General features: G+C 38.7%; 1 protein-coding gene across 2 annotated transcripts in view; it reads left to right on the top strand.

The window, feature by feature from the left end:
- Window positions 1–17,474, top strand: part of PRKAR2B (protein kinase cAMP-dependent type II regulatory subunit beta) — a 112,900-nt gene that overhangs the window by 58,577 nt on the left and 36,849 nt on the right. For both annotated transcript variants that reach the window (XM_032642669.1, XM_032642670.1), the window contains exon 3: window positions 12,240–12,292. In XM_032642669.1, the coding sequence (XP_032498560.1) occupies window positions 12,240–12,292 (53 nt within the window). The remainder of the gene's footprint in view (window positions 1–12,239; window positions 12,293–17,474) is intronic.

The raw sequence follows: 17,474 nt of genomic DNA on the forward strand, positions 1-17,474 counted from the left end.
TAAGCTGTGCACCCTCTCCAAAATGAAATTTGGGTAAAATCATGTCATTTTGCTAATTTATTAGATTTTAAATGCTTAATTGCTATTTTGTTTCTGTATCTCCTATCTTATCTTTATATCATTTTTTAAATTAAAAATTCTTTTAAATTCATTATCATTTATTGCCTCACAAATCTTGACTTTTTTTTTGAAGTTTTCCTTTAAAAAATTAGAAATGGATTTTTTCTTTGCTCAGAGAAGAAAATCCTACTAAGCTGTTTATTAGGATTAATTTCTTTTGACTTTAAATAATGAATAAGCCAGACTGACTTGCTTTTACTTGTATATATATATTATAAGTGTTTGGATGTTAGTATGCATTGTCTTGTTACGGTTAGATGATATTTTTCTAAAATAGCATCAAAATTCTCATTAGACTTCCGATAATCACATAGAGAGACTTAACTGAAAGATATTCCTGTAATGCTTACATTTAGTTTTATTACTAAATCTGGAAGCTGGGAATTGACTAAACTATTTTCCTGTAACTCTGGCTATATTTAAGTCCAAATATCACATCCAAGAATCATCTTGACAAATGATACTGGTTCTGAAAGTTTATTAATAAATTAGAAGAATCTGTAGTTTTTCTCTGTTCCTGTAATCCTCTCATAGGCATGTTAGGCAGTGTTAGTCTCAAACAGTAAGCAAAATTATTTTCAAGCTTTAAGTAGCTCTGCTGTGTCTGAAGGACAAAATTCTATTTTGATAAATATATCATTCATTATCAGCTAGAACTTGTATTCATATTACTTTAATGTGATTCAAGGTCTCAGACCAATGCGAAGAGGTGATCACATTATCTGAACAATAGAGCATTTGCACAAACTCTTAGGAAACTGTTTGCTGGCCTTTTAATCAAAGAATTAGAAATCTTTTTTGATTTCTCCTTGGCTATTAATTTCTGAAAACCCACACTATGCATCAAATATAATTCTCAGAAGTTTTTCAGCAAAGCATAAATATGATTTCTATTATACCACTGTCCTCTAGTACAAACAGATCCACTTGCTGTCTGCTACTTAATAGTTCTGGAGAATATCTTTGAGGAATTGTAGTGACTAGTAGCAAGCACATACAAGGGCTTTGAAGTATTAATGGTTATCAAAATATGTTCTCAGACTTATTCTTAAGGCTCTTTTATTGTATCTCTTTGTCTTACTCTTGGTCATTTGTAAGTTTTTATACTTTTACTTAAAGAACATTTGTTTGGAATATATGATCTGGAAAGTACCCAGAAATTGGGTCCTTTGATTACATGCACTTGACCTTTCTTGGATCTTCACATTGTTAATTTTCTTAAATCCTTACTGATGGAAGGAATGTCAGTAGCTACAGGGGGACCATTGTTCCACGTGAGAGGGAGTGAGGGCACATATGGTGTTTCCTCCATTCTCTGAATCCCACACGCTACTCATAGCCTGTGAACAGTGGTATTCTGTAGAGTATTTGAGCCTATCCTATTCTGGATTCCTCCTCACAGAAACACTTCATGTTGATTGACATGCTTCTTTTTATAAACCTGTTGAATTCTTTGTCCTCTTAATTGTGCCATACTCCTTATAAACGAGTTAATTATTAAAAGAGGTGATGGGGCTTCCCTGGTGGCGCAGTGGTTGAGAGTCCGCCTGCTGATGCAGAGGACACGGGTTCGTGCCCCTGTCTGGGAGGATCCCACATGCCGTGGAGCGGCTGGGCCCGTGAGCCATGGCCGCTGACCCTGCGCATCCGGAGCCTGTGCTCCGCAGCGGGAGAGGCCGCAGCAGTGAGAGGCCCGCGTACCGCAAAAAAAAAAAAAGAAAAAAGAAAAAAAAAGAGGTGATGGATATTTTATAGACTGAATGTATACGGGTTGAACATGTGGTGGAAAGAAAATGGATTGGGGATAGATTCAATGATTGAGTCCACGTACTTCATAACTAAAGTTTTTCATTGATTTGGGACCCAAGTCTAGAATAAAAATTTACTTGCCATGTGTATATGGGTTGTGACATAGTTCTTTGATTTTCCTTGGGAGGCATTTTTGAAGAAAAATTTACACTTAAAAAAATACAGTTTATATACAATATTATGTTAGTGTTCAGGTTTACTACATAATGATTTGATGTTTATATACATTATGAAATGATCACCAGGATAAGTCTAGTAATACCTGTCCGCATACAGAGTTCTTGCAATACTATTGACCATATTCCTTATGCTGTGTATTACATCCCTGTGACTTATTATATAACTGGAGGTTTGTACCTCTTAATTCCCTTCACTTACTTCATCCACCCTAACACCTCCCTTCTGGCAACCACTTGTTTTGTTCTCTGTGTCTATTAGTCTGTTTTTGTTTTGGCTTGGTTTGGTTGTTTTGCTTCTTAGATTCTGCATGTAAGTCAAATCATGCAGTATTTGTCTTTATCTGTACGGCTTATCTCACTTAGCATAATACTGTCTAGATCCTTCCATGTTGTCACAAATGGCAAGATTCCATTTTTTTATGGCTGTGTAATACTTCACTGTGTATATATAAATGTATGTATATAGATATATATTTATTTATATACCATATCTTCTTTATCCAGTTGTCTATCGATGGACATTTAGGTTGCTTCCTACATGTTTTTTAAAAAACAGATTAAAGAATGTTTTGGTCTCTGTAGCTTTAATAATAGGAAAATAGCAAGTGATGGGCAAATTCTCATTTGTTTGAAGCTCTCTGTTGCTGCTCATTTATGTATCTTAGTGACACTGATCCAGTAGTGTCCTGAACATGGTGGTTTACTTGTGAGGTATGAATGGTTCTTGATAAATATAACTAAATCACTTTGCTGTACACCTGAAACTAACACACCATTGTAAATCAACTGTATTCCAATATAAAATTTTAAAAATTTTTTATAGAGAACCAGAAGATGGTTTTGAGGGGCTGATTCTTAAAGCCCCATTGATAACCTTGGGGAGAGGTAAAACCAACTAGATTAAGTGGAAGCTGTATTTCTTTCATTTCACCAAGACAGGATTATACAGTTAAGTAGCTTTGCTAAAATCTTTAAAATTTTTCTGACACGAACATAACTGATTTGGGAATTAAATATTCGCTTAAGTACTATTTAATGAAGCCTGCTAACATTCCTGCAAGATAAGTTCAGGATGTGTTTATATTGCTCTTTTTGTATTATAGCTGAAATATAGGCAGTAACATAGTAGATTGTAATGAGTTTTTTAAAATTTATTTATTTTATTTTTGGCTGCATTGGGTCTTCATTGCTGCGCGTGGGCTTCCTTTAGTTGCAGCGAGTGGGGGCTACTCTTCATTGGGGTACTCAGGCTTCTCATTGAGGTAGCTTCTCTTGTTGCAGAGCATGGGCTCTAGGCACATGGGCTTCAGTAGTTGTGGCTCGCGGGCTCTAGAGCGTAGACTCAGTAGTTGTGGCGCACAGGCTCTAGAGCACAGGCTCAGTAGTTGTGGCGCACTGGCTTAGTTGCTCCGTGGCATGTGGGATCTTCCCAGACCAGGGATTGAACCCGTGTCCCCTGTGTTGGCAGGCGGGTTCTTAACCACTGCGCCACCAAGGCAAGCCCCTATAATGACTTTTAATGTTTTGATGCAGGAGATAGTAAAATGTTAAGTTAATATATTGAATAACTGAATAGTAAATTAATATTTGAATGGAAGTTTTAAGGAAATGGTAATGATTCTGCTCAGAGTTTATGAGGCTTACTCTGTAGATTTATTTATTTATTTATGGCTGAGTTGGGTCTTTGTTGCTGTGCACAGGCTTTCTCTAGTTGCGGCGAGCGGGTGCTACTCTTCGTTGCGGTGCGCGGGCTTCTCGTTGCGGTGGCCTCTCTTGTTGCGGAGCACGGGCTCTAGGCGCTCAGGCTCCAGTAGTTGTGGCTCGCAGGCTCTAGAGCGCAGGCTCAGTAGTTGTGGCTTGCAGGCTCTAGAGCGCAGGCTCAGTAGTTGTGGGTCATGGGCTCTAGAGCACAGGCTCAGTAGTTGGGGCACACGGGTTTAGTTGCTCTGCGGCATGTGGGATCTTCCCGAACCAGGACTTGAACCCATGTCCCCTGCATTGGCAAGCAGGTTCTTAACCACTGCGCCACGCTTACCCTGTAGATTTTTAAGTTAAGTTTTTTTTCACTGTTTGTAAGTAAACTGTAAGGTTGATTTCAGTACACTCTCTCTCCCTCCCCTTCTAAGCCCCTAACAGAGAGAGAAGGAGGGAGAGGAATCCTTGGGTTTAGGGCCATCAGACGGTGTTCTCTCCTCTGGGCACATGGTAAGATCACACTTCCATGTCTCCGTGACATTAGGAAAGATCATGTCACTTGTCCTATGAAATGTGATGTACATTCCTTATTAGCAGAGGTGACATGCATCACTTCCATGCTGAAGCTTTGGGAGCAGAGGGGAGGAAAAATTCTCCAGTACCCTCTTGGGGTCTCTGGCTGGGCTTAAGAATTAAACTGACAAGATTAAGAGAAGAAAAGCATACACATTTTATTGAAGTTTTACATATACACGGGAGCTTCACGAGAAAATGAAGACCCAAAGAAGTGACCAGAGCAAGAGGCTTTTACACCTTTTAGACAAAAAAACTGTAAATTTGTGAATAATTGACAAGGCAAAGGACTTGGGCTGTGGGTAATTTAAATGGTGAAGGAGTAACAAGGTTTGTTTATACAGTGTTCTCTGCCCTGGTGATAAGAATGTCTCCCTTCCTCCTGGTACAGGGAGAAGGTATCTTTCACAGGGGAGGTTTATCTCCTACTTCCAGGGAAGAAAGGCAGGGGAAGGGGTTGAAGGTCAGAGTGACCTCCCTGCTTCTGACATTTTCTCAAACTCCCTCAGCCTAAGATAGTATGCCAGTGTGCCATGTTTTGGGGTGCCATGTTTTGGGGTGCTGTGTCTTGAGCCCCATCAGGAGCCAGTGAGTAATTTGCCACTGTCTTGGGGACTGGTGACATTCTAAATGGTGGCAGCTCTGTCAGCCTGCATCCCTCTGTAAAGAACACATGGGGCAGAGTACCCACTGTCCTGAGATGGACATAGAGTGTAGGCAAGATGTAAACTTCTGTTGTTTTCACGACGATTTGGGGATGCTTGTTACTGTAGCATAAGCCAGTCTACCCTGACAGATGCAGTTTCCATAGGTCTAAGGGGCAATGAAGAGATATTAAAATAACTATTCATTTCTTCAGCCATTTTTGTTAACATTTACTATGTCCCATTCACTCTTCCAAGTGCTAGAAATACAGCAGTGAACAAAACGAACTCCTCTTTTCTCAGGAAACTTCTTCCCATTCTTCATTAACTATTTAGGGAATCTGTTTTTCTACAAAGCCTTGTTCTCTGAGCAGCAGGTCACCCCTTTCCCTTCTGTACTCCTACATACTTTGTGCACACCTCCATCGCGGCACTAATGTTATTGTGGTTATTCTATTTCTATTTTCTTGTTTTCTAGTCTGTGATCGCCTAGAGAACAAATGGTTTATACATGGTACATAGTTCTATATAATATTTGTCAACAAGTACCTACTGTATAGCACAGGGAACTCAATATCTTATAATAACTATAACTTATAATAACTTATAATAACTTAATGGAAAAGAATCTAAAGAAAGATACATGTATATAATAATAAAGATACATGTATTATAATAACTTATAATAACTATAATGGAAAAGAATCTAATAAAAGATACATGTATGTATAACTGAATCACTTTGCTGTATACCTGAAACTAACACAATGTTATAAATCAAACTATATTTCAATAAAAATTAAAAAAATAAAGTGGTATAAAATACATAGATGTAACAACTTACGTAGTATAATACAGAGTGATAATATAGGTATTTTGCATCGTTCTTTTTTGCATCACCCCCCACATTTCAAAAACTATTTTTCTGAATGAATAAATCAGATTTCCTGTGGGTCCTTTCGCTTAAATGTGATTTGGGATCTAAATGTGAACTTCTGTATTTTGACATATTGTCCAAATGCTTTTGCTTTGTGAATTACACTCTAAGGTGATCACTGATATGTCACAGCAGATAGGTACCAAGTTACCTGGGCAAAAATGTGAGTGAAGCGGGGAGGGGGAAAGTCTATGCTTTGTCATTGTGCCTCTTCCCTTTACTTACTTATAACTAGTAGACCTGTATACCTGTGTTGTGCAATCTTATTTGTATCATTGCGTCTACCCCAAGTCTTCTTAGACTTTTTCTCCCTAACTGCCACACCCCCCATGAGACTTTAATACAATAGATATACTATATTTCTGGTTAAGAATTGCATGTATATCTATGTTTTACATTGAAAAAAAGGGTTGTTTTTTTTGCCCCCTCCTCCAGCTAATCTTCTTGTTGGAAAATGCATGCCTTAAACTAGTATTTGTAAAAGGTACATTTATTTCCCTTTGTAGGAGGACATTTCCACTTCAATAAGCTAAGTTTAACCATATTGAATCAGAACTCTGTTGTCTAATACACGTGTGCTTTTATAATAGCTTTATTTTAATCTGATTATCATTTAAATAAGTGTGCTGGAATCTTAGTGTATTGAGAACATTGGGAAAGTAAATTTCATATATTTTGTAGAAGTCCATTTTCCCCTAGGTTTTAGGCCTCTAAACCATGCAGTCTTTCTGTACAGGCCACATTTGCTTTTGATTCCTTCAGCAAATATTTATTGAGGGTATACTGTGTGCAAGGCTCCGTGCCCAGTGATTCATGGGGCTCGGTCTGCTTCCTTTATCCTTTGTTAGCTTTGTCAGAGCGCACAGGGTTATGTAAACTTGTCCAGGTCACAGTTGTTTTGACTGTACTGATTTTTATACATTCCTGACAAAGTATAGTGGGCACTTGGTGAAAAACCCTGGGAGTTGGTGTAATCCCTTGTGCGGTATAATAAGAGGGCTAACTTGGTCTTTGTCCCACCGCCTGGCACAGAGCTTCCAAAACCCTGGGGATCTCCTGAGTTTCTTTGGTGTGCTAACCAGTGATTCTTGGCTCAGGGGCTCCTGGATAACTTCAGAATGGGGGCTGGTCCCAGAAAGACCAAACTTTGATTGGAAGCTTGGAGCTTTCAGCCCAACCTCGGAGAAGGGGAGAGAGAGTGGAGATGGGTTTAATCACCAAAGGCCAATGATTTAACACTTGGTGCCCATGTAATAAAACCTCCATAGAAACCTCTAAATGACAGGGTGCAGAGAGCTTGCACAATGGGGAGCACATCAAAGAGCTGGGAGAGTGGCACACCCAGAAAGGGCATTGACCCCCTCCCACTATATCTTGCTCTGAGCATCTCATCCATTTGGCTGTACTTGAGGTGTATCCTTTATAATAAACCAGTAAGAGTAAGGAAAGCACTTCCTGAGTTCTGTGAGTCATTCTAGTGAATTATCAAACCTGAGGAGGGTGTCGTGGGACCCCCCAGTTTACAGCTGGTCGGTCAGAAGTATGGGTAGCTTGGGAATTGTGATTGGTGTCTGAAGTGGGGGCACTCTTGTGGGACTGAGCCCTTTAACGTGTGGGATCTGATGCTAACTGCGGGTAGGTAGTGTCAGAATTGAATTGAATTGTTGGACATTCGGTTGGTGTCAGAGAGTTGGAGAAATGGTGTTGGAAAAGACAACATGTGTTTGGCACCAGGAGGAAAAAAACCCTTGTCCCTTGTCTACAGTTGTCTGGCTGCACCAGTGCACATTACACTGTCTGCAATGTGGGAAACTACTTAAATTCTTGGAGCATTCTAGATGACTAATGTATTATCGAAATACACATATGCACAACATGACAGGAAAAACTCAATGTAGGGTTCACATAAAGAAAAAGACTCTGCTCTTCATTACTGTGTAATTGCCAAACAAAGAATAGAATATATAGCTTCAGCTCAATTTCAGATTGCCCAGGAGGGAGGGGGCACAATTCAGAAAAACATTCGAGGCAGCTCAGGTTATCTGGAGGCTTTGGTTTGAGGGTCCATCTAGACATAGTCTTTCATCCATTCATTCCTTGTATAGATATTTACTGAACTCCTAATCTCTGTGCTTGGCCCCTTGGTGAGCAAGATAAAAGGTCCTCATTTTCACTCAGCCTCTCTGTCCCCATTTTTTTGGACAAATGGTGTAGGATATTTTAACAAAAAAGAACAACTTTTTATTCATTCATTCATTCATTCTACGTGTGTTTGTTTGAGAGTGTATAATACAGGTAGACTATTGGGAGATGTTTAAAAGAGACATTGTGTTTGCCTTCAAGGACTGTCAAACTTGTTTGTTCATCAGTCAGTCATTCATTCAAAAAAATGCATTGAGCCAGGCACTGTGCCAGGTCAGTGCCAGGGAAATATAGAAATGAACAAAGCACACAGTCAGTCCCTGAAGGGCTGCAGTTCCAGCCTGAAGGGGCAACAGGTGGTCATGTCTTCGGTAGAGTGAAGTGTGGTAGGTGATGGTAATGAGCTGTGCCCACACTCTAGGGACAGTGCAAAGGGAGCACAGCAGTGGGGTATCCTGAGTTAGCCCTGTGTAGGTGAGAGGTCAACAGGTGACTCTTAATCTGACTTTTTAGTTGGGGCTGGAGAGAAGGGATGGCTTGGAGAGGAGGAGACTGTGTCAGTGAAGATAAGGAGGTGTGAGCCACCATGGCTGTGCACAAAACTGCAGGTGCTGTATTTTGATTTGGGTGCAGGAGGTGGCAGTAGGTGAATTTTAATATAGTGAAACAATTTCACATCAGTGCCAAGAACTAAACCTTGTAATATTGGCACAATAAATGGTTCAATGAAATGGATAGCCCAGAAATAAACAAACATGCGATAAGGTAGGTATCACAGATCAGAAGGGTGTTAAGTAATAAATAATACGGGGGCAATTGATAAGTTATTTAGAAAGAAAATAGATTCTTACTAGTGATGATTTTTAGTAAGCATTTAGGGGCTTGAAACTTAGAAATTAGAGGATTAAGATTTCATTCTGTGAATTAAAACTTAAGATCAACACTAATGGGTCAAGGCTCTATATAACAGGTTACCTCGAAGAACATAGTGTCTTATCGACGCTGTCACCTCACTGAACATATAGATCCTATGACAGTGGTTGACTTCACGGACCCCACCCTCACAAGGGCCTCTAATTTGGTTTAGTGTTCTGCTCTTGCCCTCTTAAAAATCTTAACTTTTGAAAACGGGCGTATATTTTCATTTTGCACTGAGCCCTGCACATTATGTGTCAGTCCTGCCAGTGAGGTTGGTCAAACATGGAAACAGAAAGTTACGGAGTCAGGCTTTAGAGGTAGATGCTGTCCTGCTTTTAGGAAAGTTGCAGCAACACAGTTCAAGAGTCTGGGCCACAGGAGCAGGACCATGTGTACTGTGTATGGATGCCTTGGGCTGTCCCAGACTGACGCATTCAATAGTCAATTTATTTGACAGACTCTCTCTTCCTCCCATCTCCTTCTCACCAAGGAACCTTTTAATTGTGATTTGGCTTCTCCTGTGGTCTTCCTGCAGGGACAGAGCTGGCTGGTCACGCTGACTCCATACTGATTCGGGAAGTTAGTTACTAAGCTGGCATTCTGGTGATATGCGTCAGTGAGGTTCTTTAATGGGAGCCTGTCCCGGGAAGACGGTCCCCTTCTGTTAGGTTTCTGAGGCGGAACGCTGATGTCCAGGCATTGAGCTGGTGAATTCACCAAAGCCGTCGTGCACAGAACAGTGGTTAAGGACAAGGCCTTTGCATAAAAAGGAATGAGGTTCTGACACCTGCTACAACATGGATGAACCTGGAAGCCATCATGCTAAATGAAATAAGCCAGCCACAAAGGACAAATATTATATGATTCTACTTACGTGAGGTACCTAGAATAGTCAAATTCATAGAGTCTGAAAGAAGATTAGAGGTTACCAGGGGCGGGGGACAGGAGGAATGGGGAGTTGCTGCCTTATGGTTTCAGAGATTTTGCTTAGGGTAATGAAAAAGTTTTGGATATAAATAGTGGTGGTGGTTATACAACATTGTGCATGTACTTAATGCCACTGAACTATATACTTAAAAATGGCAAATTTTGTGTTATATATATTCTGCCACAGTTTTTAAAAGTTAATAATGTAGTATACCAAAAAGCATTGAATGCACGCTTTTCATGGGTGAATTGTATGGCATGTGAATTATATCTCAATAAAGCCATTTTCTAAAACATTAAAAAAAAAGAAAAGAACAAGGCCTTTGGAGTCAGCGAGACAGCCCTAGGGTCAAGTCCTGTGGTGCTACAAGATGATGTACGATGTTGTGTGATGTTGGCCAGGATACGTAACTGTGCCCCGTTCTTTCATCTGCCAGGTGGTGATATGACACCTATCTTAGGGTTGTTGCGAGATTGAAGGGGAAAATGTACACCAGGTCAGGGTTTCTCAGCTTCAGCACTGTTGACATTTTGGACCAGGTCATTCTTTCTTGGGGAGAGGCGGGGAGGGAGCTGTACTGTGCAGGGCGGGGTGTCTAGCAGCATCCCTAGCCTCCCCCAGCAGCTTCCTCTTAACCTCCCACAACTGTGACAACCAAAATGTCTCCAGACATTGCCTAAATGTCATGCTGGGGGGCAGAATAGGCCCTGGTTAAGAAGCGCTCACTGGCTTAGGTGTATAGAGCAATACCTGGAGAAAGGAGAGCTACCGGCAGGTTTTGTAATAGTAATGACAGTCGTTGAGCTAAAGATGACAATACTCCTGAGACCATCCTGAGGCCCCTGGAAAGACATTTGTCAGCCTTTCACCTGTCCTCTGCTCTTATTTCTACATCCATGCCAGAATCAAGTCCACATGGATTAAAGGGTAAATGTGAAAAGGTCTACCTTTACAAACTGAAAGAAGAGAAGTTACAGATCTGTAGATTTGCAAATAAAGAAGATTTACAAATACCAAACTCAAAAGCAGTGGTACTTTTGTGATGTTTAAAATTTTAAACATCATATTGGGGTTTAAATCATATTGGGGAATTTTCTTCCCTGATGTCATTACATTAAAAACAAACAGCATGCATAATTGATCAAAAAAACAAAGACAAAAAAACCTTGGTAATTATAGTTAAAAAGCAAACTGGAGGGAATTCCCTGGTCGTCCCCTAGTTAGGACTCCGTGCTTTCACTGCCATGGCCCTGGATCAATCCTTGGTTATTGAGAAACTGGTGTAAGTCAGAAAGAAAACCAAATACAAAAATAAATGCCTCAGACATAGGGACAAAAGAGGAAATACAGTCAACTTACAATCATTTGAACATTGTTCAAATTCAGTAATACTTAAAAATTTAGATCTTTTTTTCATTTAAATTGGCAGAGAGTTTGAGCATTAATATGTAAGTCTGCGGTACCATTTAGAGGAGTCTCCTTACACATTGCTTGTAGGACACTGGATGGGTATAATCCCATTGGGAGGAAACATGGTGATAAATATGCCTTAAAAGTTGTCATACCTTTTAGCCCCCAAAATAACATTTGGGAATAATTCCACAGCATAATCTGAAATGTAGACAAATGTTTATGCATGAAGATGTTTATTGCAAGGTTGTTTGTTAACAGAAGCCAGCTTCGTGTCTAGCATTAGGGGTGTGGTAAACTATAGCTTATGGTAACTAGTTAGCAATCCTTAAAACAATATTTACAAAATGTTTCTAATGACATACAGAATTCTTAAGTGTTAAATGAAACAGCAGGTTTTAAAATTGTGGATGCGGTATGAACTCAGCTCAGAATAAAGACTGGAAAGGAATATGCAAAATATTAATAGCATTTGTTCCTGGAAGATTGAGTTATGATAATTTATGAAAGTTACTCATAACTGCTTGATTAAATTGATCATTTCAAAGCAGACTTAGACTGTGTGTGTTCTTTCAGGTAATTTTTTGATCTTATGCATTTCTGTAACTTGGAAATGAAGGTGAAAGCGGTTAGCTATGTTTCTCTGAATAAGAGAAAGGAAGCAGTTATCAGCGTCTTAAAGTGCAGCTTTATATTTTAGTAAATTCCTTATAAATTGCAATAGCAAACTGGCTTTGGGGGGTAGACTGCTTGCCCTGGATGAGGTGAATTAATGGTTTTTTACACCACAGCCCTCTTTTTGTTCACTAATTTTTCAAGATATATTTATTGTAGCATGTTTCTTGGTGAAGGAATCTTTAAAATGTCCATTTTTATTTTTATAGTATGTGCAGAAGCTTATAATCCTGATGAAGAAGAAGATGATGCTGAGTCCAGGGTATGTAATTTACTGAATGCGTTAATTTTAAATTATACTCCCGTATTGGATAAAGAAAATAATAATAGAAAAGATGTTAACAGGCATATAGGTTAACAGGGGGCATAATGGAATTATTTTGACTGTTTCTTTTCCTAGTCTTATCTCCTGATAGTTTACGTCTTCTTGTTCTGTATAATTACTTCAATCCAAAGCATCTCTCTCTTTGGATAAGAGGAAAGATGAACATAAAAACTCACTGAAGTTGTGGTTTTATTTCTCTTGCAAAAATATAGTCTGTGATGAAAAATGTTTTTAGCTATCTTTCCCAAAGTGATAATGTTATTTTTCTTAGACAAGTAAGTATTTCTAGGAAAGAAAAGCGCTGGGAAAAGCCTTCTGCTCCTACTGTTTTATCACAACAGGAGCTTACTCTGAAACAGCAACAAAAAATCACAGTAAAATTACATCTAAAATGTCAGTACAGCAGTTACTGTGTTTTAAAATCTGTGAGTCTGATAGTTTGCTCAGAAGCTGATTTCTTGGAGGTCTTAAAATTTTCACAAGACTTTGTCCAGTTTGGTTTGAACCAGTTTTTAAGCTGTGTCCTTTAGCTCCATTCTCCTATTATTTATTTAGTAGAAAGTAAACTCAATAGGAGATTACTGAGCCTGGAAATGGAAAGTAATCATGTACTTTTTTTTTTTTTTTTTTTGAGTACATACTTTGCAAAAGTTTGTTTTCTTCTATTTGGCCTTAAATAAAAACAAAAATCTGTTTCTGTAGCTCTGAAAAATACTAAAGTAAGATTGAGTTTTAATATAGAAAAGCAGATACTGGATCCCTAAGTCATTATATCATTAAGCTCCCTGAAATATAAATAAAATCCAGTGGTAGAAAGATCAGGAGCTTTAAATGACACATAAGATTTTGGAGAAAATCCCATTTCACTCCTGTCCCCATGGGGATTCGCAGCACCAGACTTGCAGTGTTCATTTCTCAGTACCATAACTTACATATTTTGATCAGGTCCATAAATTCCAGTCTGAAAATTATGTTGCCTTAGGATCAAGGTATCTTCTCTAATGTGTAATGTGCTGTTACCCCTCCATGTAGTCTGAAAAACCCTCCCCTCTCCTACACTTTATTTATGTATCTCGCAGAAACACTAGTGGGTGACTTCGAAGACAGTGTTCTTTGTGTATAAATGTATATGATAAAACTTGATAATTGAGATGTTTGATGAGCTAGTTTAGCTTAGTAAAAATCTAAATTGGAAAGAACATTTAAAAATACAGTTTGAAAACAATATACAGTATCTCATAAACTCGAAAACTGTTAGCTACCATTTGGTCCACGTGATTGATAAGGTGGTTTGGCTGGATCACTCCAACTGATTTCTGACAGTCTTGTTGGGGAGGCTATACCAGTTAAAATTCATTTGGCTGTGGGAAAAAAACAATCACATTGAGATTAAATACAAAAGAAAACATTGGGGAATTATTGGACATATGCTTGGATATCTTGTAGAATTCCTGAAAGTGTTAAAGAAAACCCTAGGCTGTGGCTAGGAGGCAGGAGCCAGCCCCCTCTGGGATCCTTTCACAGCATTCGTGCAGCACCTAAGAGTATCGACATTAAAAGGGACTCAGCTGCCCGTCACTCTTATTGTGTCTCTCTCAGTTCAAAATCCCAGCTTCCCCGTGGAGAGTTTCTCACAGACTTGACTTTGGCTGGGGGACCCCACTTATAAATGAGGGCATCCTGCAAGCCCACTCTTGGGCATATACCCAGAGAAAACTCTTAATTCAAAAAGACACATGCACCCTTATGTTCATAGCAGCACTATTTACGACAGCCAAGACATGGAAGCCACCTAAATGTCCACTGACAAAGGAATGGATAAAGAAGAAGTGGTACATATATACAAGGGAATATTACTCAGCCATAAAAAAGAATGAAATAATGGCATTTGCAGCAACATGGATGGACCTAGAGATTATTCTATTAAGTGAAGTAAGTCAGACAGAGAGAGACAAGTATCATATGATATCACTTATATGTGGAATCTAAAATGATGTAAATGAACTTATTTACAAAACAGAAATAGACTCACAGACATAGAAACAAACTTAGGGTTACCAAATGGGAAGAACGGGGTGGGGTGGAGATAAATTAGGAGTTTGGGATTAACATATACACAGTACTATCTATATATAAAATAGATAACCAACAAGAACCTACTGTAGCACAGGGAACTATATTCAATATCCTGTAATAACCTATAATGTAAAAGAATCTGAAAAAATATATATTGTATATATACATATATATAACTGAATCGCTTTGCTGTATACCGGAAACTAACATAACATTGTAAATTAACCATACTTAAAATTTTTTTTAATGCTTAAACTTTTTAAAAATGTTTAAAAAAATAAATGAGGGCAGTTCCTAGAGAAGGAGGCATCTTTGTGGGTTGGGCATTCACCCTGAGTTGTCCCTGTAACACCCTTCAATGTTACTTTAATTTTTTAAATTAATTTATTAATGATATATTAATCATTATAATGAAGTGTCTTGGGCTCTCCATTAGGTTGACTCTTCTCTACTAAAAACTAATTTTTTTTACATACTAAAATAAAATATTAAACATTTTAATAAATATTTTAATAAATATTAAATATTAAAATATTTTAATATTTTTTGTCTTAGATACTATAAGGCACTTGTACCATAGCCCTTGGAAATGATTATTACAGGTTTCAAAATTTAATTGGCTCTAAACTGATACTGGAAAATGTCTGTAAGGAAAACATGAAGTGTATTTTGATAAACTAACATTTCATTTGGACATTTTGTCTTATTTTAGAGACCCTATTTATATTATCAAATCCCAAAATCTCAGAGTAGTATAAATAGATACTTATTCTTTGATATGTATTCAAAGAAAATTCAAACACTTAAGACTGATTTTTGGAAAACAACAAATTAGATTTTGGTTGGAATACCTTTAACAAATGAAAATATAAGGGTTATATACATCTAGCATGTAGAAACTGGCAGAGAAGAGCTGGTAAATTTAAGAGTGGAGCATTTCTTTCTTCTGTTATTCCCTGAAGTGTTTTGGGAGTGCCTTCTGCATATCTGGCCGGGTGCTGGGTATACAGTGGTGAGCATGATGGAGTTCTTGCCATCTTGGAGCTTAGGGTCTTAATAGCAGAAGCCGACCACAAGCTAGTAGATTAACAGTCACAAAATATGAAGTGCTAAAAAGACAGTGTAACAGGGTGTAGGAATTAAAACCAAACCAAACCCCCCAGATCAACAGCGTCCCTAATGAAATGGAATAGTTGGAGAAGGGCTCCTTGAAGTGAGACCAGAGGATGTACGTGGAGAGTGTCTTGCCAAAAGCCCAGGAGTGCACTTTGGGTTGACCCAAGCCCATCAGAGTGGGAGGAGTCGGAGGCTCTGAATAAAGGCAGCTGTGGCTGAGGCTGAGTGGCTGAGGTGAGGGTGGAGAAGGAGTGGGGATTAATTCTCTGTGAATGTGATGGACTCCATTGAGGTTTTAATCTGGAGAATGCGGTGTTCTGATTTAAAGTTTTAAAAGATTATTTTCACCTCTGTGTGGAGAATAGATTGGACAGGTATGAGAATAGATTGGACAGGTATGAAAATATCTTGTACAGACTTGCCTTGCTTAACAAAATAGATGCACGGCGTTTCCTTTAAAGAAAACATGTAAGTCAGTGTTACTTATTGTTTTTCTAATTTTTTTTTAATTGAAAGGCAACAGAGGTTATGGCAGGAGTTGACAGACTTTTCCTGTAAAGCTTTTTTTTGGGGGGAATTTTACTATTTTCAGAGAATAAATAGTTTAGGCTCTGGGGGCCGTGCTGTTTCTGTCACAACTATTCAGCTCTGCTGTTATAGCAGGAAAACAGACATAGACAACACATAAATGAACGGCTGTGGCTGTGACCCATGAAAACTTTATTTCTGGACATTTGAATTTGAATTTCATATAATTTTCATGTGTCAGGAAACATTCTTTTGATTTTTTTCCCCCAATCATTAAAAAATGTAAAATCATTCTTAGCGTAGGGGTCATGCAAAAAGAAATTTGGCCTTCAGGCCATGGTCTGCTGACCCTGGTTTCTAGTATGAACTCTGTGGCCAGCCTACAGCTGCGGTGAATCCCAGCTCTACAGCTTCTGAACTGTGTGACATGGAAGAAGTTACCTGGGCCAGTTAATTTTCTTACTTTTTTTCTCTTGAGAGATCACACAGTATTTGTCTTTCTCTGTCTGACTCATTTCACTTAGCATTCACCTGCTTCATGGGGTCTCTTACTAGGATAAAGCTAGTAATAAAGCCCTTTTTAAATTTTTAAAGCCCTTAAAACAGTGCTCGGCACATAGTAAGTGCTACATCAGTATTTGTTTAACCAATGAGATTTTTATCCCGAAATCAGAAATAAATTTTAATAAAAAACAAAGTGGCCTCTAGTATAATAAAAATCACATTCGGGCACATTGCCAAGGCCTTAGTTATCCAGATGCAGATCTTGTATGTCGGATCACACCAAACCCAACAGAAGGAAATGAGTCTGTAGAAGTAGGAGAGTGTCTTCTGAGCAGTTGGTACAGGGCAGGGGAGCCAGAGCTTCAAAGATTCACCCGATTTCTGACTGTTTGCTTTCCAGGACGCAGAGCAGGATTTTCATGGCCGGGGGTGGAGGCTATGATAGATAACGGACTCTGGGCACTGAGGAGTGATGGCAGGTGGACAGAAGAAAGGAAAAAGGGAAACAAAGAGGAAGGCAGTAGACAGTAGTAGGGGTGGCAGGATGGAGAAACAAGATTTGGACATATGAATTCATAAGAAGAGAAGTAGCTGGAGAGAGAAAGAAGAGGAAAAAGGTGGGTTTTTAAAAAATTTTTATTGACATATAGTTGATTTACAACGTTTCAGGTGTACAGCAAAGTGATTCAATTATATATATAATTTTTTCAGATTCTTTTCCATTATATATATATATTTTACATGTTTATTGGAGTATAATTGCTTTATAATGGTGTGTTAGTTTCTGTGGTATAACAAAGTGAATCAGCTATACGTATACATATATCCCCACATCCCCTCCCTCTTGCGTCTCCCTCCCACTCTCCCTATCCCACCCCTCTAGGTGGCCGCAAAG

Source organism: Phocoena sinus, chromosome 9 (assembly GCF_008692025.1).
Source record: "Phocoena sinus isolate mPhoSin1 chromosome 9, mPhoSin1.pri, whole genome shotgun sequence".
NCBI lineage: Eukaryota > Metazoa > Chordata > Mammalia > Artiodactyla > Phocoenidae > Phocoena > Phocoena sinus.